The 26,907-nt window shown below is 45.2% G+C and overlaps 1 protein-coding gene across 1 annotated transcript; it reads right to left on the minus strand.

Annotated features, from left to right (window-relative positions):
- Nucleotides 1-9: 9 nt before the first annotated feature.
- On the minus strand, nt 10-25,055 carry LOC306668641 (TBC1 domain family member 8-like). The gene is made up of 4 exons (XM_079152203.1): nt 24,802-25,055; nt 16,328-16,483; nt 6,194-6,426; nt 10-590 (listed from the first exon to the last, which is right to left on the minus strand). The coding sequence occupies exons 1-3, from the start codon at nt 24,953-24,955 to the stop codon at nt 6,386-6,388; spliced, it is 351 nt and encodes a 116-aa protein (XP_079008329.1). The 5' UTR covers nt 24,956-25,055; the 3' UTR covers nt 10-590; nt 6,194-6,385.
- Between the last annotated feature and the right edge of the window lie 1,852 nt (nt 25,056-26,907).

The following is a 26,907-nucleotide window of genomic DNA, read 5'->3' on the forward strand; positions in this document are numbered from 1 at the left end:
TACCTGATGCAAAAGACGGCATGTGAAGGGGAGGTGCTGGAGAATGGAACTTACCAATTACATTCTGTGCATGTTCCAATACAGAACAATGAATCCCACTGTTATGTATAATTGCAAGGCACTAATAAAAAGATTTGAATCACAGTAAGGACCACAAAAAAGAAGAAAGGCAGGCCTCCACAAACATGCTCAGAAGTTAATCTAACATGGAATAATGGCAACAAGGACCTGGTATAAAGGTTGAAAAGTGTGCAAGGGAGCATCAATCACAATCACCAAAAGGTAGAAGTAACCCAAGCTTCCATGCACAGATGAACGGATAAAGGAACTGTGGTTTAGGTTACCATGGAATATTACTCAGACTTCCAAAGGAAGGGAATTCTAACAGATAAGAGGTGGATCAACATTAAGGACATTGTGTGTTGCAATAAACAAGTCACAAAATGAAAAGCTGTAGGATTCCACTTACAAAATGGTTACAAGGTCAATTGATGCTATGCATAATTCCAAAATCAATTTTTTAGGTATGTAGTTCATCATGTCGATTTCTTGCTCCACTGATAATAATGCTTGCAAAATGAAGACATCTACTGCAGAAGGAGGGCATGGAGGTGGGAAATCATACAAGGAAAAACACAGTTTCTAAACAATCAGGCTCAGGACCTATGCTAAGAGAAGCGAGACCCCAGAGGTCTTGATGTGTAACAGCTGTGGTACCCCCTCAGCAGATACCCCTGAGATCGAAGACCGAGCTGCTTGCATTCAGAAGTAAACTCAGGTTGCCCACACTCCCCTTTCCAACGAGAGAATCAGAGTTATAGGAGGGACCTAATCCTCACAAAAGGAGGCATTTTTAAATCTTTCACAAGTTCCAGAGATGTATAACAACAGGGGTTGTTACAACACAATGGTCCCTCCCCATTCTCTGGCTTCCTGTCTTCACATATGATGTTTCCATCTACGCATGCTCCTGCCACAGGGACACTGTACACCACAATGCCTCACTGGTGCTGACCCAGCACCATGTTCTTCCTTTTTGCTTTTCTTCTTGGTTAATAAGTAAACCTGACATCAAGCATTTTGTTTTAGCAACAGTAAAATAGACTCAACAAAATGGGTTAAATGACAAAAGGCTGCTTCAGAGTGTGCACAGCAGGTCAAACAGAGGTGAGGGGCAGGGTCTACCTCTCTGAGCAGAAGGACAACACTGTAGCAGCCATCTTCTCTGCTGGCAAAGCAGGTGGAGCTGTCAAAGGTAAACATTCATCCCGCAGTGTGGCAGTGATCGAAGGGAATCGAGAGGAGCAGTCCACCACAGCATGCAGCTTCTACTTTCTTGGCAGCCTGAAGAGGCCTCGGAAAAGCTCCTTCTGTGCTCTGGCTTCAAGGTCCCTGGTGAGAGGTGGGAGATGTAAAGGAGTCATGGAAAGGTCTACAGAGAGGAAACTCCAAAGGAAAACACTTTTGAACTCACTGGCACAACCTGATAATTTAGAGACTGAAATAAGAAGTCATGCTCCTCCAGAGCCAGTGAAGCCCATGGTCCATCCAGACCCACGGTCAACCTTGGGAGCAAATGCGAAGAGCAGATTCTGCTGTCCCCACCAGCAAGAAGTTCATGAACTCATGAACTAAAATAAGCATTCCATCCTGGTTGGAGTAACTGTGAGAAGTACTCCAAAAATAGCAGCAGAGGCCATGTGTGGAGATCAGATGATAAGCGGGGTGAGCATCGGTGAGATGTGGGGAAGGTGGAGCCCTAGCACGCTGCTCGTGGAAGGCCAAATGACACTCTCATGTTGGCAAACAGCCAGAAGCCCTCAAAGGTTGAAAGTGGACGCAGTGCTTACCCAGACATTCCCTCCCAGTTGAATGCACACAACACAATTGAGAATTGATGTCCACTAACTGGCACACAAATACAGCAACAGATTCATAGTCAAAGGTGGAAACTACCCCATGTCCACCAGTTGATCAATGGACACACCAAATGTGGCACATCCCCTCAAGCAGGGTAGAAAGTACTCAGCCATCAACAGAAAGTGTGCATGGACAGAGCTTGGAAACCTCAGGCTGAGTGAAAGAAGCCAGACACAAAGACCACAAGGTGCCAGGTTCATTTACACGAAATGTCCACATAGGAGGCTGACAGACAAAAATAAGGAGTGGCTGCTCATGAACCTGAGGCTTCTTTGGAGGGTAATAAAAGGTTCTGTGGCTATGGTGATGATTGTGTGGTCCTGTGATTCTTGTAAAAACCTGAACTACCCACTGAAAGGGTTAATTGTTCATATGTGGATATCCAAAAGGGAGCCAGGGGAAGCCAAGTGCACTGTGCAAGTTCACACACTGAATCACACACAATTTCCTACGTTCGTATATGAATATACACCTGGTGTAGCTCCACATCTTGTACAACCACAAGAAGGGAAGCTGTACTCCATGGATGTTGGACATGTCAAAGTTCACATGGCGGTCAAGTATATCTATAAAGAACAAATACAAAGAAGTTCACATACTGCAAGAATGGAAGGTGAGGTCCCTCATGGAGACCCCAAGGTCACTGAGAGCCAAATATATCCAACACGTTTACATTGAAATCTAAAAATGTTGCTGTCATACAGTTGAAGGTAGAATGGTGAAAACCAGAGGCCAGAGAGGTTGCCTAATGGGTTCTGGGCCAGTGAGAGAAGGAGCAGGAAGTTCCGGGGTGCTGCTGCAGAGCAGGTGACTACAGGTGCCAATCCCACACCGAATACTTCAAAATGATAGATGAAAGGATTTTGATTATTTTCACCCTAAAGAAATGATGTTTGAGCAGACAGGTAGGTTTACCAGAGTTAAACATCACACAAAGTGTATCTGCATCAGAACACCCTAGGGCTCCCCATTGACATGTACAATCTTTAGGTTTTTATGTATCTGTTAAGAAGAAATTTAATTTACATAATACACATAAAATGAGTTGGAAAACTGACGTCCTTGTCCCCAAAACATGCTGGCCACACTGGTTTGAGGAACTTAAAGTCAAGCTTACGCCTTACACACCTTACTCATTACAAACATCGCACAAGCTTGCTTCTGGTGCCAATGAATTCCTCCCTAGTGGGACATTTCCCTTCCTCCTCAGGAGAAGGTGGAGGCCAAGACACACCAAGACAGTAATGAGCACAAATCCCAGTAGCTCAACCTGAGCACTAAGGGCAGGAGTACTGCTATCTATTTTGCACACAAGTCCTGAAATTATTACATGGTGTTCATGTGTCTGAGGCAACTGAGAACAACAGTTTCCTCTCAGTTCACTGACCACCTCAGCCACCAACTGAGGCCTCTCTGTGGCCTCAGAGCAGATGGGTATGCTCCACACCCAGCATCCAAGCTCCCTCTGGGCACATTTGGTAACCAGAGACCAGAAACCTCAAATTACAAGAACACAATCCCCAGAAGGGCTTAAAGGCCTGCGTTCTTCCCTTCCTCCTGGAAAGCCATTCAACTTCACTTTGAAGTACGTGAGTGTTTCAATTTCTAGCACAACTCAAGTCAATGACCTTGTGAGAAACCAGCTCTTCATGAACACAGGAGTGACAACTCCCTTTAAGGTTCCAGGCAGGTGGCAGTTTTGATGCTAACCATATCACTTCCTTTTTCTGAACAACATCAGAAACCAAGCCAGCTAGCCACGACTTGCCTCCTAGACCTTGCCATACTCAATGTCTCTGCTTCCCCTCCACAGACAAGGTCAGGCCCCAACACTGAGAAGATGGGAGCTGATGGGTCTGAGCCAGGCACAAGCACCCCAGGACAGAGACGCGCCCAGAAGCCAGGTGCCTGCAGAGTTGCAGTGTGACCAGGCCAAATCAGTCACGGCCAGAGAGTTTCAGCTGAAACTACAGCAGTAGGTGCCACCAACCACCCTGAATTAACGCACACCTCTGGATGAGCCTGTAACAAGGAGGAGAGAAATGTGCTGACAGAACGTGAAGCAATACACCGCAGGCTTGTTGCTGAAGCTGAAGTTAATAGGTGGAACCCTGCAGGACACAAACGTAGGAAGTTCTGGACTATAGGCATACCTTTTCTTCCAAGATGCTCGATTTACCACAAGGGAGCCAGGTGCTACAGATCTTCCACCTTCCTCTTTTCTGCTCACTTTGCCCCAAACCAAAAATGCCACATCTGAAGTGGAGCTGGCCAGGATATTACCTGAAATCCTGATGCCCCCGGGCCGCCAGCACACACTGGCCTGTGAGCTGGCCTCCTGCGCCTGAGACTATGTACAGGGAGAGGATCAAACCTTCAGCTGGCGGTTTTATTAGCCCTCTAATTATGCATACACCACAAACTCATTCCCTCAGGGCTGCTAACTGTGGACTTTTCATGTGACAGATCTTCGTCAGCTGGAGTAAAAGGACTTGGACACCAACTATCTCACTTAAACATGAAAAAACACGAACAGCCTGGCTCTCCCCATACTGTGTTGTCTTCTTTGAAAACACATGACCCCAAGTTGGGGACCATACTGGGGGTCCTGCAGCCAAGAGGCACATGGGACAAGGAAACAAAAATAATGATCAGAGCCCCAAGAGTCTCTTTTGTAAGGAAGAGACAAGCACCATCCATCTTGCAAAACAACTGCTACACATCACAGATGACTCAACACCACGTGCAGTTTATTAGAATTTAACCAATTTGGGACAAAAGAAAAAAGAAACCTACCAAGAGCATTTCATTTTTTTGTGTGTGCCTCTTGTGGCAACACATGACCAGTTTGCAATACATGCACACAGCTGGAAGGGACCTAAAGTCATTCTGAATACAAGAAAACCCCAAACACGCTGCTGTTCACAGACCACCACTTAGAAAGATGCACCCCCACCAGACAGTCAGAAGAAAGTGCATGTGGTAAGGAGGAAGAGATCTGCTGTTTGCAAAATGGCTTTCTTTGTATTTGCACTGAACACTAGACCTCATGGCTTTGAATGAATTCACTGCAGTTTGAGTCGTTCTTATTCAAAATGCTTGGGACCAGAAGAGTTACAAATTTCAGAGTTTTTCAGATTTTACAACATCAATGTAAACTTCAGCAGTTGAGCATCCCTAATTCAAAACATCAAAATAAAAAATGCTCCAAAAAGGATTACAAAGCAAGAGTTTCAGATGCTGTAGTACTAAACTGCCTCATGAGCAAAGGTATTATAGCTATGTTTTACTCATCTCCTTGGGTATTTTAGAGAAATGTCAATTGAAAAAGAAAACAAAATACAGGAATGTTAAAAGAGACAAACAATTTTAATGTCAAAAGCTCAGACTGATTTAAAAAAAAATAAACATAGAATTATATGATTTGGCTATTCCACTTCTGGGTAAAAATACTTGATAGAATTGAAAGCAGGTGTCAGAGAAATTAGTGTGCTCAGTTCATGACAGCATTGTTCACAATAGCCAGAAGGTGAAAGGAAGGTAAGTGTGCACGGACAGACGAGTGGATAAACACAGTGGGGTACGTACATACATTGGATTATGATTCAACCCTGATAAGGAAGGACATTCTGACATATGCCGTGACAGAGTTGAACCTTGAGGACATTAGATTAAGCAAAGGAAGCCCAAGGCAAAACATTGAATGTTGTCTACTTATGTGAAGGATCCAGTTGATTCCACAGAGACAGCAGAATGGCAGTTGTCAGGTCGAGGTTGAATAGGGTGGTAGTGTCTAGTAGGTAGAGTTTTAGTTTAATCAAGTCAGATGAGTTCTAGAATGGGCAGTGAGGATGGTCATGTATCAGTGTGAATGTACTTAATGATACTGAACTACATGCCTGAAAATGGTGAGGTCTATGTTACATGCATTTCACAGTAAAAAAAAAAAAAAATCTCTGTTTAATGACTAGCAGTATTTGATCAGCCTTGATTCTGTAACTATGTCAAAAACTTGAATCCAGGACAGTACTCTATGGTCACTCTTTTCTCTAAGGATCTTTCAAAACGGTTTACCTTGACATCAGAGCTGAAGTTAGTTACCCAGTTATGATCTGCAAACCTGAAATCAAAGTCCAGCTCACACACTGGGTTTGAACTTCAGATGAAAAATCAATGCCCAGGGACACAGGGATGATCTCACAACCAGAAGGTGCTAACCAAAGCACATGAAAAGGTCAAGCAGCTGAGGGACATCATGGGACTGAAGCTCTACCTCTTGGTGATCTGGCTTGGTTCCTGCACATCTGGCTCCAGACCTCATTATCCAGCAGCCTCCGCAGCATCACATCTACCAGCTGCTCCACGATCTTCAAGACCGCATCCAGGATCAGAAACATGGAGGAGTCACGCTCCTTATTCTGCATGGTGATCCGGATGTGTCTGCCAGAAAGAAGTTGTCTGTCCTTTACAATTTCTGGATATCAACCCAAGGGATTATAAGTTGAACTGAAAGAGAAAAGATGCAAATTCAGATCCCCAATAAAGTGGGAGCCAAACTTCAAGCATCAGCAAATAACAATCCAAAGTTCTATTTTTTTTTTTTTCAGCTAAAATGCAAAAGTCTTCAAAGCCAGCCCAGGAGAAGAGTACACAACTGCCTGACAGCTGCTGGTGAAACCCAACTCATGTGCCAATGATTTTCTTAAAGATTTAAGTGTCATCTCCCAGGGTGCTGGCTACTGCATACTTTCAAGGACCATCATTTTGGAATACAACAGCATACATCACCAAGAATATTTAAACACTCATGCAAAAGTTTCTGAATCACACAAACTCTAGTTTCAAAAACAGCACTCACACATCAAGGTAGAAGAAAAAGAAGTGTGCAAGGGGGTTATTCATGTCTCCTTTACATAAGACGGCTGAGCATCGAGTCTGTGTCACATGACTCTTATTATGCTTAGAAGACAGTACAAGCCATTTTTATGAAATGCTAAGGTAAAACAGTACATTCAGGCACACTGTGTGTGCACCTCCCAGCTACCTGCAAGCCTGAGGCAGGTGTGTGTCTTGAGCCCAGTGTTTTAGGGCCAGTCTGGGCAACAAAGCAAGACTCCTTCACTTAAGGAAAAGAAAGCAGGTGCTGGGATATAGTTCAGTAGTAGAGCACTTGCCAAGCATGTGTGGAGCCCTGGGTTTGATTCCCAGCACTGCCAGAAAGATAGTCAGGTGCTGTGGCACACACCTACAGTCCCAGTGATCCAGGAGGCAGGAGGATCCCTCCTTGCCAAGGAGGGAACTTAGCAAGTCCCTGTCTCAGAAAGCAGGAGGCAGAGCTCAATAGTTAAGAGCCCTGACTTCAATCCCCAGTACTACTGCTACTAATAAAAATAATGTAATACAGTGCAGGTGATACATTTTTATTCCAATATGCTAGACCCAGATTTTATTTTTTGGCGGGTGTACCAGGGATTAAAGTGAAGGGTACTTGATTACTGAGCCATATCCCCAGCCCAATTTTGTATTTCATGTAGAGACAGATCTCACTGAGCTGCTTAGTGCCTCTCCTTTGCTGAGGCTGCCTTTGAACTTGCCATCCTTCTCAGTCTCCAGGATGCTGGGATTACACGCTTGTGCCACAGTACGCAGCCAAGAGTTATTTTTGATACAGTGATAGGCAGTAGGCTAATGCAGAGGAAAGGGGGAGAAGATAAAATCTTCTATCTGTTAGCCAATCCACTGCACAGATAACAAGTTGAAAAACATGATCGAATATTAGCAATCATTACTTTTTTCCAAATATCATCATCCTAACACAGGTTTAGTGACTATTCTTAGTGTCCCAAATTAGAACATTTCCTTTTCACATAAAAGTGGAGAATGAATGTCATATTGTCACATTTCCTTCCACTTATTTAGCAATAGCATTTTCAAGGCTTTTAGAATGTTAAACGGCCTCATTTCTATGTCAGGCCTGGAACTACTCTTTTCCAGCTATCCCAGCTCTTCCGCCCACACTACTTTTGTCTACACTGCCAAATTGTGTTCACTAAGTGACTGCTGTGTGAAGAGCCCTGCATTTAAGCAGCACAAACAGGAAAAACTAACCTACAAGCAAATAAGCAACACCAACTTGACGGAACCCAGCTCAGAAACAGCCATGGCGTGCATTATATGGGGCCCAAGGCATGGTGGAGGTGACCAATCTGAATTGGGTTTTGAAGGACAAACAGGAGTTTCTGAAGAGGCTAAGGACAGAAGGAAAGCAGGGTGTTCATTTTGAAAAGCATTTCAGAAAGAAGGAAAAGAAGGATGGCCAAGCTTAGGCCGGGGCCCGTTCCAAGCAAGGTCAGGAGAGGACTGGGCACACAGGGCAGGGTGCTGAGGCATCAGAACCAAGGCTGGTGAAACAGAAAGAGAAAACAGCATGTGCAGGAGGCTGGCCACAGCACACATTCAGGACAGGCCTCCCACTGGCTGCACTTGGAGAATAAATGAAGAAAACCACACACACCTGTGCGTCTCCCGTGCCACCCAGCACGGGCTCTTGAAATGGCTTCTGAAAGTGTTTTCAATGGCAATGGCTTTTGAAACTTTCCACACACAACTGACACATGTGGCTTTGCCTTTCCCTGTGGGAATGCCAGTCCTGAGGACAGTGTCCTCTGCTGGTGCGATGTCCACCAATTCTTTCTGGATCTCAAGTGGACCCAGGTAAAGCATTCTGCATAGTCAACAGTCCTGATGTTCAGGGATGGGTGTTTTCAAAGATGTCCTTCTGCATTAAGAAGAAGTACATGCTACTCCTTTAGAAATATTCACCCATCAGATATGATACTGTACCTTCAACATGGTCTATAGTAGTAAAAGGTCTTGAGTAGCTATTTAAATAAGCTATACAGATATGCTCCCGAAAATAGCACAAACATGAATTGTCTCCAAGAAACAAATAAATAAATAAAAATCAAGCTCCATGGTTGTAGCACGTATAATTAAACTTAATTATCTGCACAAATCATTTGGAAACTAATCCAGTATCACCTGCTGTCATCTCAACCACCCATTTAAATCTTTTGCTGTTGGATTTAACCTTTAATGGCTTCTCTAGGGAGCCATGCCAATCAACCCCAGGGTCAATTTTATCTTGAAGGAACAAATCACTGCAGATGCTGATACTGGCCTCACATGACTTCCTTGACCAGGAGAAGGGGTAGAAGCAGAGGCGGTTGATGCTGATGTACAGACAGCCTTGGCGCAGCACCTGGCCCTTACAGCAGCAGCAGGAGCAGTAGGTGACCACCTCCTCTGCCTCGATGAGGATGAACCTGGCCCTCCAACGTCACCACCGCTTCTCAGAACTTCTTGGGCTCCCCTTCCTGCTCAGCAAGCCTGCTGCTGCTCTCTTAAGCAATCAGACCCTGACGCACAAGAGACAGGGCCTTCATCCAGGGAGCTGGGCAAAGGGAAGGAAGAGAGCACAAGGGACAAGAAGCAGGAAGGACAGATGCACCCAGGCACTTGAGGAATCTCTGCTGCTTTCACGACAACGACCCCTGTCCACTACCCTGAAACAGCCACAGACACAGGCGCGGTGGGGGTGGGGGGAAGGCAGGGATTGATTAACCATCACAAGGTTGCAAAACACAAGGACAAGTCTCTCAGTCACTTCTTACTGACCATGAAGCTGTGGCTGCATCAGCTGACTTCTAAGATTTTCAGAATTTTAATTCACAATTATTTCCCAAATCCTCCCTACACTCATGCTACAGTTTGGATCTTCAATGCCTCCCCAAGGTCCATGTGTTAAAGGCCTGATTCACAGCTAGTGTATTGGAAGGGGAGGGAACTGCACAAGGTGGGGTCTGGCGGGAGGTCCTTGGGTCACTGGGGGCGTGCCCTTGAAGAGCACAGTGGGAACCCAGCCCCTTCCTCTCTGCTCCCTGGCTTGCCATGAGGTGAACACTTTTGCTCTGCCATAAGCCGCTGCTATGATGTGCTGTCCCATCACAGGCTCACGAGCAAGGGGGCCAGCTAGTCACGGACTGGAGACTCCAGAACTGGGAGCCAAACCAACCTTCCCTAAGTCAGTCATCTCAGGTATTTGTGACAGCGATGAAAAGCGAACCAACACAAGAGATACGAAACCCAGTGACTGGCTCTGGTGTGGGAACTCACATCAGCCCTGAAGAACGACCCAACTAGGACCTAAGAGTCTCTTTAAAACACCAATGAATGTCTTCTTTAGGTTCACAAAGGTCAGTGTAAAGCCAACTGCAGGATTTGGAGAAGACTAATGCTGTGCACCACCACCGTCCACTCTGTACTTGTTGAAGGTGGAAGGGAGGACCCTGGCCAAGCTTCCAGAGGCCAGAAGTACTCCCAAACCCCTGGGGTGTGCAGGAGACAGCAGAGGGCACAAACAATCTGACACTGCAACTGTTTGGCCAACCACCACCAACAAGAAGGGACCTTTGTGATCTGCGGTAGTGACAGAAGAGTCTAGAATAAAAGCTGTGGTCCATTTCTCAAGGGTGACAGTCTGTCGTTACCTGTCCTTTTCTTTTTGTTAACGTTTTCATTTGTGTTTTATACGACTGTCTTATGAGAGCCTATGCTTCTTAAGATGAGGCTGTTTTCTCGGGGGTGTTACCAAATTCTCACTGTAGAAGTCTTTTTAGAAATGAAACCTGGGCACGCACATTCAAATAATCTAATTATAAATTACTTTTCAAATAAACCTGAGTGCTGGTGAAGTGTACTGTTTTCTTCACTATTTATCAGGCTCTAGAGCAGACTGGCATGGCCGCGAACAGGATTCAGTGGCTCCAAGCAGACGTGATGGTGGCCATAGGGCCTCCCAACTGTCATGGCTGCAGTGTCTGGTCCCAGGAAGAGCTGAAGCAGAAGAGATTTTTTCAAGTTTTATGGAGCAGCCAAGGGCCCAGGAAAGGTCCAACTCTCACACCCTGTGGATCTGGCCCGAGGAGTGGGGAGAACAAATCCCACGATGTGCTCTCGCTCCCCAGCACTGCCTCCTCAGGTTTCATTTCTTCCTTCCTTTCTTTTTTTAGGACATATTAGCTTTGAAGTGTCACGGATCAAAACTGTCACCCCCAAACATGCCACTTCAGCATAAGAATAATTTTGAGCCAAAGATAACTGAGAAACATAAAAGACGGGGTACCAGAAAGACTGTCTGCCCTGACCCATCTGCCTCGAGTCAGGAGGGACTCTCTATCCGCACAGGCATTTCCCCCTCTGTCCCAGGAAGATACCTTTGACCTCTAGATCTCGGCAGCATGAGGGGCTCACACAGCCTCACAGAGACAGCCCTTCCTTCCATTAGTTTCCCCCATGTTTACCTCCCCGACCCTGAGCCACCCCAGAGCTGGACCCCTTTTCCTGTCATTTCAGTCCTCAGTCAACTGGTTGCTTTCCCTTAAGGTGCGTGCAAGGCCAATTCTAATCACCCTACCAGTTACAAGGCTGAGTTTCTGCCACGTGTATATACTCTGCGTGCATTCAAATCAAACTCTTTTTCTCTTGCTCATATGCTGTATAGTGATGTCATTTCCAGGGCCTCAACTACAGAACCTAGGGAGAGGACATTTTTCCTTCTCCTACAGAACTGTTTCAGGAAACAGCAAAGCAGAAATCAATTTCCTTCCTCCCAAGTAAGGGAAACACCTCGAGAAAAGAACCACTACAGTTCACATTAGGCCAAGAGAGGCAGGTCAAGTGTTACTGCAGTTGGGCAAAACCATCCAATACAAAGCCTGTGTATTATAAAGTGTTGAAGAGCTCACATAATTTGTTGCATACTATGCCAAAGTGAAAAGTCCAAGGTTTGTATGGCTATGCTTCCACATGACAGAGAAGTCAAGTCAGGGGTCCATCTGGACATGTCACTTTCCTTTGCCTTACAAATCTTCAACAGCGGGCCTCAGTCAGCTTCTTTGCATGCTTCCCCGCTATCTACCCACCATGCTTTACTGGGCACTGACTACATGCCCAATGCTGTCCTGGGCACAGGAGGGATAGCAGCCAGAGAGACAGTAGAACTTTTATTTCCATGAGGAAGGCAGGGAAGAAAGAAGTAAATGACAGTGATCTGAACACCAGCAGGGAGTCAGCACAATGGATGTCTAAGCTCTAGCCTGAAGGACTGGGCATGCTCCTCTGTCTACAACCCCAAGCCACTCAGCCAATGCTCACAACTTATCTCTCTGCCTAAAGCCAGGCACCTTTAGGAAGCCTGCAGAGACTTTGGTCCATGTGAAATTAAAACAGGAATAACGACTTGTCTCCCTTCCAACCTGTTATCCACAGATCTTTTGCCAAATAACACAGTTCACCCATGAAATAGTTTAACTCTCTCCTCCACCTAGTTTAAAAAAAATAAAAATAAAAAAAACTACTCTTAAAGGCCCCCCTGTACTTCCCTGTCCTGTCACACAGGAGCCTAGGAAAGACAGGGATCATCCTCACAGCCCGCTCTTCCTGTTCCTACCCTTGTGCTGGTTCCACCCAGGGCCTTTCCTACACTTTTTGTTCGTACTTTATTGGTGACCCAAACTCCTGGGCAGGGATCCTTTCTCAATGCTCAGCACACAATGAAGAATGAGGGCGAGTCAACGACATGCAAGATGCCCAAGTAATGCCTGCACAAGTCCAAGTATCTCAGTCAAAAGCACAAGCCCTAGAACAGAATGCACCCATGGCTCCCATTCTCAAAGCCAGAAGAGAACTCTTAAAAGAACAATTCATCACTCAGGACCTTCTGTGGGCACAATGATGGTAGAAAGCAAGACACTAGGAAGCCTGGCTGTTGGCCCAAGGCCAAAATCTAGCCAAGTGACAATTGCAGGAAGCAGAGCATGGTTCAGAAGAAAGAGTCTGGGGACTAAACCTGCCCAGAACTGCTGTGCATCGGGCGTGGGCCCCTGGGAAGCTGGAGCAAACCCCCACAGGCAATCTGCCAGTCTGTTTATGTCCCGTTGGCAACAGGTACACAGCCCTTCCATGCAGCCACTCCTCATTCTCTGCTCTGTTTTCAAGGTCCTGTGCAATCTGGGTTCCCCAGGCCTCTTCCACCTGGACTTGTTACTTCATGGACGTGTAATGCTGGAGAGAGGAAGAAGACCAAATCCCCAACACCAAGCTGGTGTCTGGTGCTCATCAGGCACAAAACCTTTCAAATGAATGGTCTTTGGGGATGGCAAGTGTCCTGGAAATTTGATGTAAACAGATGCTTGGTTGTTTTGAAAGTACTGAAAAATCAGAACCAATTAAATATCTACTAAAGAACCAGATGAGTCAATTGACCTACAGCCAGAGGGTTGAATGCTATGCAGCTCTTAAGAACTACATTGCATGGCTGTACATTTGAAGGGGTGGATTTAGGAACACAGCAGAGATAGCACTAACTCCTCACCCGGCCAACTCCCCAGAAGCCAAACTAGCAAGGAGACAAAAGTTCACATATTTGTATCAAGCGCTCCAAATCCAGAGCAAGATCAACTCTTTTGCCTATGTAAGAGTGGGTCTGGGAAAAACACAAGGAGAGGATCCCACTTCCTTACCACACCCCATTCCTACACCAGCAGTAGACCAGTCCCCCCAAGTTAAAAAGTTCTGCTCTGCCCCCAAGTTAAAAATGTGCCCCCACCACATTCCTGCTTCCATAATGTCTGAAATAACAATGCCAAGATGAGGACATGCAGCACAGGAAGCATACAATGAACAGCAAGGGAACAGAAACATGAGAACAAAATGCCTTGAAGATGAGACACAACCTAGAAGGAAGTTAACACTCCAAGAAGAAAAGGAAATTCTCACAAATGCTTTGTGCTCCAAAGCAATCAACTAAGAGCATAAATTCAACCAAACAAGAACTCACAAATGAAATAAGGAAATAAAAGATAAAAAAGGAAGTAAAGGTATAAAGCAATTAACTAAGGGTCAAAACAATCTGACAAAACTAGTAACTAAGTTAATACTGAGGTACCGAAAATAATGTTGAAAGCTGTATTACTAATTCAATAAATTTATGTACAGAATGGATAGCACAGATGAAAAGCAAAGACAAAGAATAGCTAGCCAACATAAAATGTCTTTAGATGGAGAATCTAACAAATAGAATGTAAACTATAATACACATGCAGAAAGACATAAGAAATTTCCCATGAGAAAATGATTAAAGAAGTCAAACTGCAGGATGCCACAGCACAGTCACAGAAAATGTTAACACATGCCTGTGGCTGTAACAGATTCTAATCAAGGTACCAAAGGGCAGTGACAAAGGCAGTTGTATGCAGTGAAAGCACATCGCCACAGGCTGCAGGGATGGGGGAGGCCCATGAGAGCAGCCTGATGATCCCCATGTAGCTGCCTCACATCCTGGAAGACCTCAGAGCAACAGCCACTGAGCTCTAGAGCATAGCCCACCACAACCATGCCCAGCCAAGGCATCACTCAAGTCCAAAAGCAAGGGGCAGACATTGGCACCAGTGAAAACATTCAGAGAACAGGACACTCATGAGACCAGTAAGAGGAAAAAAAAAAAAAAAAAACCACAGGAATCCAGCCAGTTAAGAGATGAACCAAAATAAAAGATTCTGCATTGAGAGAAACATACCTGAGTAGAAGCATGAAAGACATGTAAATGCAGAGCTGAGACAGTAACAGAAAACACCATTACAGGACAGAATGAGAATTACAATGTAAAATAATCTTGTAAGGTAAGAGGTTGGCGAAGCAGGAGAATAAGAAGGCTGTACCCAGGTCCTGTAGCATGGGGATGTACAAGAACACAGTCAAACCCGAAGCACTGTGTCTCAAACACCACGATGCTAACCTTGTAATGCTTTAAAAAATCTCTTCCCTTGACCTCATGTGAATTTTTTAGAAAAAGAATCTTTCTTCTATTAAACACTTATTGGAAGTTTAATTTTGTTTTACTTCCATTTCTTTCCATTTATTGAAAATTGACTAAACCTAATACTTTTAATATAAACCAGAACTGGCAGACAAGTTACATTATATAAGAACATTTCTACCCATCTTTGTAACTACCCTTGAGGCTACTTTGGATGGTCAGGATTTGTGGCAACAGATATTTTCTTTTATTTGGAGTGGGCAGGGGTGGGGTGCCAGGGATCGGACTCAGGGGCGCTTGATCACTTAGCCACATCGCCAGCTCTAATTTATATTTTAATAAGAGACAGGGTCTCACTGGGTTGCTTAACACCTCGCCTTTGCCGGGGCTGGCACTGAACTCGGGATCCTCCTGTCTCAGCCTTCCAAGCCATTGGGATTACAGGTATGTCCCACCACACAGGGCTGGATATTTTCTTCTTTCCACTTTTCAATGTTGATATGTTTACATTGAGCATTCATTTTTTTTATCACTTTAGATAAAAATAAGATGATCTGTCCTAATTAAACACAGGGAGGTACTGGGAAATGAAATTGACCACGTTACATTATGTGCATGTATGAATATGCACATAATGTATGTCCCAATGAATCTCGGGTAAAATGAAACAGTTAAAATGGAACATGAATGGAAAAAAAATAAACAGACTGAAAAAGAAACAGGGAAAGGTGAACAATGATTAGGACTAGATAGGGGATGGCAATGAAAAATCTCCTCTTCCTATGCTCAGTATTTTTCCAGGGGAAATTTTGTTATAGACAGGAGGTGATATTGGAAGTTTATGGTACCAAATAAAGTAAGTTGATAAATAAATCAATAAAACCCTTTTTAAATTTATACAGATGGGTAAACACTTTAAAACTGGATAAAGGATCACAGATGATTTTTTTTCCCTATTTTTTACTCTCTGGAAGGTGAACGCTTATTACAAGTGTAGGCAAAATGAAGACATGGTTTTGGGTTTATTTATAATAGAACAGGATTCTTGGGCTGTGACAATTCCAGGAACATGACTAGCTAACAGCTAATGCCCGAAAGGAACAGGACCGTCAGGTGCAGTAGGAGGGGATTTTAAACTTCCTCAGCACCCTGCAGCCCAGTGATGCAGTCTTTGGTACAGATGGAGGAGACTGCCCAAGATGGACACAGCCCTTGGACTTTGCTTCCGGCTATTACCACACATGCACACACCTGGGAAAACCCCTGTTAATCAGACACCAAGACGGTAAAGGAAATGGCCACTTCATACCCAACAACACGTGAGTGCGTGAAACACACCCCTCAGAAGCCTGGCTCACTCATGCTCACGGCTTAGTGTGCTTCTGATCACTAAGAAAGAGACAGACATGTGGAGGAGAGCACAGAGCTCCTGAAAGTAGGTGAGGATCCCCGGGCAGGCTCACCAACAAGCAGATGCTCCTCATGCTCAGACCTTAGGGTCTGGAACATTCCAATGGGAACAAGACTCACCAGTGGCTATGGCCCAGTGAACGCTGCATCCATCCAGGAACTCTGCACATGCTATGGGAGAGCACACCTGTGAGCCGGGAACTTGAAGCAGAACTCGAAAGGGAGCAACCTCAGTGTTGGAATCCAGTACTGCCTCCAGAGCACCCACTGGGCCACCTGCAAGGCAAAAGAGAAGCAAACACACCTGTGAGCTCAGGGACATGCAGACCCGCAGCCAGTGTGCAGCTGCCACTCCCACATGCGCAGGCAGCATGGTCACTGGTGAGAGCCCAGACAGCTCCGACACCCAGCAGAGTCAAAACTCCAAGGGGCCCAGAGCTCTAGCTTCCTCACACCCATTTCCCCAGCATCTGCTGTTGGAGTCAGACTGCCCGATTGGAACCCCAGCTCTACCACTTTCAAGCTCTGTGGCCTTGGGAAAGTTACCTGATTTCTCTGTGCCCTGGTCTCTTTGGAAGATAAAGCAACCACGATATGCCTCCAACGGTAATTATGGAAATTAAGTCATCATTCAAAGTACCTAGACTATTGCCAGGCCCTTCAAGCACCAGGTAAGTGTTGCCCGTTAGGATCCTCATCACATCCACGTCTCACGTGGAAGAATAATCCCTTTCTACTCCAGAAAGGTACCCTGAGAAATATGACAACACATCCAACCCCCTGCAGGACAGAAGGCACAAGTAGCAGGTGAAGGATTGGCATTCTGCTGTGATGAATGGCATCCTGAATCACGGCAGGTGAACAAACCCACTCCCTCCTCCCTGGAGGAGCTGAAGCCCTCCACCTTCCTTTGCCCATGCTCCTTCACTACTAGGCCCCGAGAGGACCCTGAGTGGCCTGAGGAGTTTATTTTGGTTTAAGACCCCAATGTTAAAGGAAGTTGAATCATTAAGGAGTATGTCACCGACCTGCCACCCCATCACCCCAGAGTGTGCAGCATGTTTCACACCAGCAGAGATGTGTGCCGACACAACAGCACAACCCACAATTCAGAAAGTTAACGCTGGGACATTCCTACCCTCTGCTTCTCAGATCCTGCCAGTTTCCAAGTGCTTCACAAACCCGTCCTAAGGGGAACAAACACACTGCGACTTGGAAATGCATGGGATGTACCCACTTGTTCCTCCCACCTTGGCCACAAGGCACACTCTATCACTGGACAGCCCTCATGATCCCAGGCTGGCTGGGGCCTCCAGCTCTCTGCAGCTGCCCCACATCAGAGAGGACCAGGGAACACCCCCAGGAAAAGATCCAAATTCAAAACTGCATGGACAAGGCCTGGGTCTGGGGCTCAGTGGCAGAGTGCTTGCCTGTCATGTGGGAGGCACTGGGTTCCAACCTCAGCGTTCATAAAAATAAAAAAATAAAATAAACTTCTATTAACATCTAAAAAATTATTAAAAATAAAAACTGCTTGTACAGTTTCTACTGAACACATGTCGCTTGTACACCATTGTAGAGTTAAAGACTCTAAGTCCAGCCAACAGGAGTTGAGAACTGCCTGTCTTGTGACTCTACAACATTGGACATGTTCAGAATCACCCACTGCCTTGAGCCCTCACATCTCTCAAGATATCGTTGACTTCCATGAGCTTGATGGTTTCAAAGATTAGTGGCCAGTTCTTCAGCAGCAAATCCCAGTTTTGGCTTGCTTGATGCTGATTAGATTCAGGTTAAACTCTCTGGCCAGCCTCACAGAAGGAATGCTATGCATCACATCCTCTCAGGTGGACACAATTTCAACTTGTTCCACTTCTGGTGATGTTCACTTGGTCTCTTAAGTTAGTGGCTGCTTGGGCACTTATTCCTTAAACTTATTCCTTTTTCCCTTCTAACTCACAAGCCTCCTACAGAGAAACGATGAAGTTATGTAAATTTACCATTCCTCAAACTTTCAATTTATTCACTTTTATCAGTTTGGTTTCATCTTTCCTGCTTTTATTCAAAGTAGCAATAACTCATTACTATTATTTATTTGGATGTTTTAATTGTTCCAGGTTTGGCAGGTAAGAATCCCTTCAAGCTGGGTTCTGTGTCCTCTGGACATATACTTCTGGTTTTTCAGTCTCTGCCATAATGAAATATTCCAACATTGCTTGTACTTTCCCTGCTCCAGCCCTGAAATTGGACATTTTTCCCAGAAATTCTATTTCCTTTCATGAGAATTGCTACACAAAAGTCACCTAGCATTCCAGTGGTTTGGGAGGCTGAGGCAGGAGGACTGTGAGTTCAAAGGCAGCCTCAGCAACATATGGAGGTCCTAAGCAACTTAGCACAACAGTGGCTCAAAATAAAAGAAATAAAAAGGGCAGGGGATGTGGATCAGTGGTTACATGGCCCTAGGTTCAATCTCTGCTACAAAATAAAATATAAAGGAGGTATGTGAGAGCTCATTGCTAACGGGGTAACCCCAGGACCTCTCTGGAAAGAGCTAGGTCTGTGTGTGTACATATGATTCATGTATTTACACACAGGCATACACATCTCTAATGAAACGACATCGTCTGTGTGTATGTATATATAGTCTACATACAGAAAAACTGAGTTCACAATGATGCATCCTGTGATCCACTCCCTGTGTTCATTCTTTCTTTCCATGTTCACAACTCTGTTTTGCAACAGAGAAACCCAGCCTCCACCACCCTTGATATATTTACTTGCTGATCAACCCTCTCTTGCTGCCAACCTCCACACCCAAGAGACACCCTCCTCACCCTGTGCTCCATATTCCCAGATGACAGGCACCTACACCTCCCCCACCTGCCCTACGTGATGACTTTCCCCAGCAGAAGGAAGGAAGGACACATGGGTTTTTTATAGCAATTATTGCTTTGGCAAGTCCCGTCCCCTTCTGGTTATGTTACTGGATGTTGGGTGAATGGGGGGCAGGAAGGCTGTCTTGTCTCCTGGATGGAGAGCTGACACTTAATACACAACTCAACGGCAGCTTAAGGAGGCTCAATGGTAAGAAACAGGCTGGGGAAAGGGAGCTTAAAGCTCTGTTTTCAAAAGGCCGGTGAAATGCCACGTTTGTCTAGCAAACACAGAGGGATGCTGATGGAGACACTGAAGAAGCCCAGAAAGGAGCCCATCCCATAAGGTGCTTCTAAGACATCTGTGACCGAACCCATGCAGAGTTTGTAACAGCAGCCTGGGGGACTCTAGGTGACATGGAAAGAAGGGAGCAGGGAGGTTGTGCAGCACCTGGACAGCCAGAGGGGTGCCGGGTTTTGATGCACAGTGGAGATTTCTCTCACGTGCTTCTGAAAAGGTCAGGAGGTCTGTGTCAACCCAGCCCCTTCAAATGATGGGCAGGTGGGCAGGGCAGCAATCAAAAAGCCACAAGGGGACTTCCAGCTTCAGTTCCAGCATGCAAAGAGCTTGGGAAGCATCCCTCCCATAAATACAAGCAGAGGCCAAGCAGACTGGAAATCAGAAGCTTTTCTTGGATTCATTGAAAAACTGAGGTCACGGGTCAAACCATAACCCCTGAAGCTAAAGTGGCACAGTGGAATTCCCAGGGACACAGCTGGGACCTGCTCCCCAGTGTTGAGGTCATGAATTGGAGGACACTTCAGTAGTGAGTCTGACAAACTGCAGGTGGCTGAGTGTGAACAAGAATAAGAAACTCCTGGTGCTGCGGTCTTAAGGGACCCCAAGGCAGCACAGGTGTTCTCACCAGAACCCCACCAGTTCCCACTGAAAGACCCCAGGGAGACCTGCCCAGCTCTCTGAACAAGGGAAGAATAAGGCCATGCGGCATCCTCAGGCTCCACCCCAGCTGAGGAAAGGCCTTCTCTGGCTCCTGAGTCTCTTCCAGTTTTTCTCTCACCAAGGGGCAGGAGGAAGTGACTAGGAATCACATGGCAAGGTCACAGGTCAGGGTCACAGGTCCACTGATGACTGAGATTGACTGATGATTCTAGGACCCTCCCCCTTGCCAACAGGAAAAGCTCCAGGATAAATGAGAGCACATGACAGCTCAAAGAGCAGACTGGGAAGTTCTGAACCCAGGGACAGAGGGGAGACCCAACCAGGGACATGGAGGAATGTGTGGCCTCTGGTACCTGCAGCTTCAGTAACTGCAAAGAGCCAAGTCCCAGTCAGAATAGCAAAACTCACACTGAAGATGATTTCCTCAGTCATTATTACTTATATACATGTATACATAAGTTCTTTATTATGTGTGTGTAAAAACATGTCAGTATGCAAGTAAAAACAGATTATTAAAAGATAAAGCATGCATCAGAATGACACACAGATATGACAGATCTTGGTACTTTGAGAGAATTTTTAAAATAATTGTGATTTATAGGTGAAGGGCTCTAAAGAAAAGGTACAGAGTATGGAAGACTAGGTCATGAAAGCAGACAGATGGAAACTCTAAGAAATGAAAAACAAAATAAATAGAAATAAACAAAAATGAAGATTGCCCTTGATGTCTCATCAGTAGATGGGACAGTCAAGAAAACAATCAGTGAACTTGAAAACAGATCAACAGAAATTCCCACTGAAAAGTCAAAAGAGAGAGACAGGGACACAGGAAGTACAGAATATCTGAGTGCTGTGGATAATTCCCAAAAGAATAAGAACCCCAAACTGGAAAAACAGGAGAAGAGGAAATCAATCATGTGAAGCAATAATGACCAAAAATTTTCCAAAATTAATGACACACCCCAGATCATAGATCCAAGAAGTACAGAGAACACCACACAGAAAATTATAAAAAAACAGGGAAAATATTTACAAATCTACACTGAGGTATATCATATTCAAATTGCAGAAACCAAAAAGAAAATCTTTAAGGAAGCTGGGGTGTGAAGTAGACAACCTAGGAAGAACACCATAATTACAGCAGACTTCTCCAAGCATGAGCTCAAGGGAATTGAAACCAGTAAGTCTATGTGCAGTGAGGCCTTTTTTTTTATTTTTTTTAATTGGATACTTGGCATTGAATCCAGGGGTGCTCTACCAGTGAGCCACACCCCCGGTTTTTTTGTTCATTTTGAGACAGGGATTCAATAAATTGCAGAGGCTGGCCTCAAACTTGTGATTCTCCTGCCTCAGTCACTAAAATTGGTAGGATTACTAGCATGGACTACTGGCCAGGCTGGGTCCAGTGAAATTATCCTTCATAACTGAAAAACAAAGATTTTCTTGAACAAGATAGGAAATTCAATTACAGCAGACCCAACCATCAAATTGTTCAGAGAGAAAAAAAAACACATAGGTCAGGTAGCTCTGAGCTATATAAAGAAGAGAAATGTGTCTGAAAAGAAATAAATGAGGATAAATTAAATTTCTTCTTTTTCCTAATCCTAAGTAATCTAAAAGAAATGTTTAAAGGGTTAACAAAACATTTATTGAGTGATTACTGTATGTAAATAAGTGAAATGAATGACAACAATGTCATAAAAGATGAGAGAGGATCTGGGAATACTATCATCTCTGCATCTCAGCCATGCATGGTGTTGTACACCTATAATCCCAGTGGCTCAGGAGGCTGAGGCAAGAGGATCACAAGTTTAAGGCCAGCCTCAGCAACTCAGACCTTGTCTCAAACCAAAACTAAAAATGGACTGGAGATATGGCTCAGTGCTTAAAATGTCCCTGGGTTCAATCTTCAGTACTAGAAAAAAAAAATACATTTCATGTGAAACACCATAATATTTAAAGGTAGACATAGACTAATCTGGAAATTATGTTCCAAACAAGAAATATATACTACAAATTCTTTTCAAGCTATTTTTGCAAGAAAATAGATAAACCAATGGAATCACAAAGTATTCGATTGGTAAAGAAGTCAGGAAAAGTGGTTCAAAAGAAAAAGAACAGAGCAACAAAAAGAAAACAGTTACAAACATGGTAGAGATTCATCTAACAATCACTTTACATATGCATGGTCTAAATACAACAACCAAAAATGCCCAGTGATTTTCAGAGTAGACTCAAAAAAAAAAAAAGAAAAGAAAAAAAAAGGGAAGAAAAGAAAGCAGAGGCTCACAAGAAACCCATCCTCAGACACATAAAGTAAAAAAAAACAGGGGAGGTGCTAGGGATGTAGCTCAGTGGCAGAGTGCTTGCCTAGTATGCCCAACTCCCTGACTTCAATTGTTCACGCCACAAAAAATTCCACCAGCAAACAAGATCCACCAACATATAAAATAAATTATATCTCATGACCAAGTGGGACTTGCTCCAAGTATGCAACAATGGTCCACCATTCGAAAATTCATCAATATAGAAGTAGGGGGGGGGAAATCACAAATTTTTTTCCAATTGATACACAAAGCATTTGACAAAAATGGAACACCCATTCATGATTAAAGGAAAAAAAACAGCAAACGAGGAATCAAGAACTTGTCTACCTTGATAATATCATTTACCTAGTCCCCCCAAAACCCTACAATTAACATCATACTAATGTAGAAACTCAAAACTTTCCTCATAACCAGGAACAAGGTAAAGACAACTTCTCCTATCACTCCTATTCAACATCACACTGAAAGATCCAGCTAATATGCTAAGACAAAAAGAGGAAACAGAAGGTATACAGACAGAGAAGAGAAATAAAACTCTGTTCAAAGATGACATGCTTTTCTTTAGAAAAATAAAGGAAAGAATCAAGAAAAACTTCAGGAACTAAGAAGCACAGCAGAGCTGCAGGGCAGAAGGGTAACATGACAACTGCTTTCCAACACTCCAGCAAAGGCTGGCTGTAACTGGGGCAGGGGGAGTAGACACCATTGACAAGTAAGAAATACTTTTGTCAGGCACAGCCTAAGTGAATATGCACAGGATGTATACGCATAAATCTACATGACTGAGGAAAGACATCTCTCTGATAAGCGGATGATGATACATAATGGGGGGTCGGAGGGGAGCAAGAATGGAGGAAGGAGGGACTCTATAGAGGGAAAAGAGGGGTGGGAGGGGTGGGAGGGAAGGAAAAAAATAACAGAATGTATCAAACACCAAAAAAAAAAAAGAAAAGAAAAGAAAAACTACAAACTTTGCTCAGATTTCAGTTGAGACTGCTCTAACACCTTTATAATACTGAAACTTTTGATCCAAAAATATATTGTATATCACCATTTATGTGTTCTTTAATTTTTGTCAAAAGCTCAATTTTTTTTCTCTGTAGGGCTTTGATTAATTTTCTGATAGTATTGTTTTTTATATAAACAATTTGCATGTTGCTATAAAATACAATTTTAAAAACTTTAAACTTCTACATCTTTTTGCTGGAATGTAGAAACAGCACTGTTTTTTTATATAAACTTGTATTCAGCAAATGTGTTATTTTTAGAATTATGAATGTTTATTGTAATAATTTATGGGTTATCTTGAATTTTCTACATACAGAAACACAATAAAAGTTTTATATTTTCCTTTAAAAAAAAAAGAAGATCGAAATAGAGATACTTCATATTCATAGGTTGGAAGAGTCAATACTGTTCAGATGTCAGATGTCAGTTTGTCAGTTCCTCCCAACTTGACTTATGGCTTCAATGCAAACTCAATAAAAATGCCATCGTGCTATTTTGGAAGTACTGACAACTAACAAAAAAGTTTATGGAAAAAAAAAAAAAGAGAGAGAGAAAGAGAGAGAGACCTAGAAAAAGGCACCACAATACTTAAGAAAAACAGTTGGAGGAACACTGCATGTTCTCAAGGTTTACTATGAAGCCATGGTCATCAAGACAGGGTGCTGCCAGCAGTAGAATCAACACAGGTCAGTGGACCAGCGCAGAGCCCAGAGGCAGACTGCCAGAGCAGACAGTCTTTAACGCAGGAACAAAGGCGCATCAATGGGGAAGGATAAGATTCAAGAAATGTTGCTGAACACCAACATGCAAAAGCCAAACAATGAACCTAGACGCAGTCTTTACCAGACGTGCCCGAGAAATGCAGAAGAAAGCAAAATGAATCCGAGGCAGGGCCATCCTGACCCCGTGTCTCACAAGAAATCGCCACCTGCCACTCAGCCCGGGGCTGGGAGCTGAGGCCGGCCACCCCCGCGAGCCCCTTATGGCTGAGGCCGCCGTCCCCCTCGCCGTTCTCACCCCGCCGCCCTAGGATGAAGGAGCCGCTCGCTGCTCCTCTGGGCCACCCAGAGCTTCAGGGCGTCCTTCAGCAGCACCTCATCGGGCTCGTTTCCCTTTCTTCTGGAGGGACCGCTTCACGTCGCCGGGGCCAAGGCCGCACGTGGCTCAGGAGGAGGCGGCGGCAGCGGCTGCGCGGGAAACGCAGACCGGAGGTGCCCAGCGCTCGCACTTCCGCAAGCGCAGCAGGAGGAGCGCTCCCGGCAAACCCCGCGCAGCCCGCCAGGCCGCCCAGTCTACACCACCCCCGAACCCCTCTCAGCCCCGCAGGTTGCAGAGGCGCCTCTCGGTTTCCGGGTCCCAACCCCGGGCTGGGCGCGGCGGGAAGCGAGACCCCAGGCCCGCCTCACCACCCCCACCCCGCCTTACCGGTGAGGTGACCGATCCCTTCGCCGTGCCCGCAGCGCCGCTGTGCCAAGAAGTACCCGCTGCTCCTCTGGGCCACCCAGGGTTCTTCACCAGCACCTCCTCGGGCTTGAGCCACATCCCAGCGATCCGGCCGCGCTGGGGGGAGCCGCTTCATATCACCAGGCCACCAGCAGCACCGGGCCCAGTTCGCTTGGGAGGAGGCGGCGGCAGCCTTAGCGCGGGAACCGCACACCCGCAGGTGCCCAGCGCTAGCAATTCCCAGAGCGCAGTAGGAGGAGCTCGTCCCGTGTACCCCCCGCGGCCGGCGCGCCGCCCCGCCTCCGTCCCGCCCAACCTCGCGCCGGCCCCGCCCCAGGCCGCCCCCACCCCGCCGGCTCCGGTGGCACCTCCCGGGTTTCCGCGTCCCAGTCGCCAGACTCCAGGGTTCCCGAGTGGAGGGGAGGAGGTCTGATCCCGCTGCCAGGTCCCCTCCCTCCAGTCCCCGCACAGATCGCGGGGAGCGTCTGGGCAGCGGCACGGCTCCAACCCCCAGGTGGCCACTCCTGTGAAAGAGCTCAGGGTGGCGGGAGCCGCCCCACATGCCTCATTCCAAGAGGTGGAGGAAGGACCTGGGGAAGAGATGTCTTGCTCTCCAAGCTGCGGGTTGCCCAGCCCAGAGCGCTTTATCTCAGGAAGGACAGAATGCACCAATGCAAACCAGTAAAGCAAGTGTGTTTGTGTTTTAAATAACATTTTGGAGATCTCCCAAAAACAGCATGAAAAACAAAAACGATTATGTTTGGACTTTTTAGCACACTTTCTTAAAGTTTTTTAAATTACCACATCATACTTGTCCATATTTATGACACTCCATGTATACGCTGGGTAAGGATCCTATCAGGATAACTGGCATATCCATCACAGGATTATCATTTCTTTGAAGGCACATTTGTGAAACTCTCAGGAGGGAACTGACTGAGCTGCAGGAAAGCCAGAGGTTGGGGAACCTGATGCATGTGTCAGACCAAACTCAACACCAGACATCCTAAGGTAGGATATTAGAGTCACCGTTAGGGGTTCCATATTCTGAAATGGTCATTTGTTCCTAGAGAATGTGGGAGGCTGGAATTAGGGCGTGAGGTGATAATAGTGAAAAGCTGGAGGGCATGTGGAGGTAGGTTTAAAACTGAGTATTTCCACGATTAACATATAAAAATCAAAAGCTTTCCTACCAATAGTATCCGCCCCCCCAAAAAAATCTTGAGAATAATCTAGAATGAAAATTATAGAACACTGAAAAGAGGAATTGAAGAGGACCTCAGAAGATGGAAAGGCCTCTCCCATGTTCGTGGTAGACAATATTATTAAAATGGTCCCATCACCAAAAGCAATCTACAGATTGAAAGCAATCCCCATCAAAATACCAATGGCATTCTTCACAGAAGTAGGAGAAGCAGTCCTAAAATTCATAGGAAAGAATAAAAGATTCAGACTATCCAAAGCAATACTGAGTAATAAAAGTGATGCTGAAGGCATCACAATATTCTTTCTTTTTTTTTTTTTTTTTTCATGAAATAACAGAATTGGTTTATTACTTATAGGTCCAGGAGAGAAAAGTGTCATCAATGAGGACTGATGACAAGATCTTAGGGGCATTGCACACAACCAGCAGATGGGGAATGGGACAGAACTGGACATGTGGGCAAAAACCTTTATTGTGGTCATGTGTGTTATCTAAGTAGATTTCCCACAGGGAGTACTAACTGGTGGGACTAGCAAGCAGACACAAGTCCAGTGGGGCCATGCTCTGACTGAGGAATGGTCACTGCAGTCTATCTGCACAGTCCATGCAGGATGTGGGCATCAGTGTGATGAGTCCAGGAGCTTGTGTCTGCATGTCCCATAGAGAGGCAGTTACTAGGAGGTTGTTGTGAGGGACAGATATCTGGATGGACAACACTGAGCTCCTGGCAGAAGGTAGAGAGCTAGAAACTGGGTGATGAACGCTGCTTCTGATATGAGGTGGTCAACCCCATTCTTGCAGTGAATGCTGAGGCAACATAAAATTATAAGTATTTCTATACCTTTGTTCCTGCAGTGTTCAATATCTTAGTCTGACACGCTGGT

Source organism: Sciurus vulgaris (assembly GCF_902686455.1).
Source record: "Sciurus vulgaris genome assembly, chromosome: 8".
NCBI classification, from domain to species: domain Eukaryota; kingdom Metazoa; phylum Chordata; class Mammalia; order Rodentia; family Sciuridae; genus Sciurus; species Sciurus vulgaris.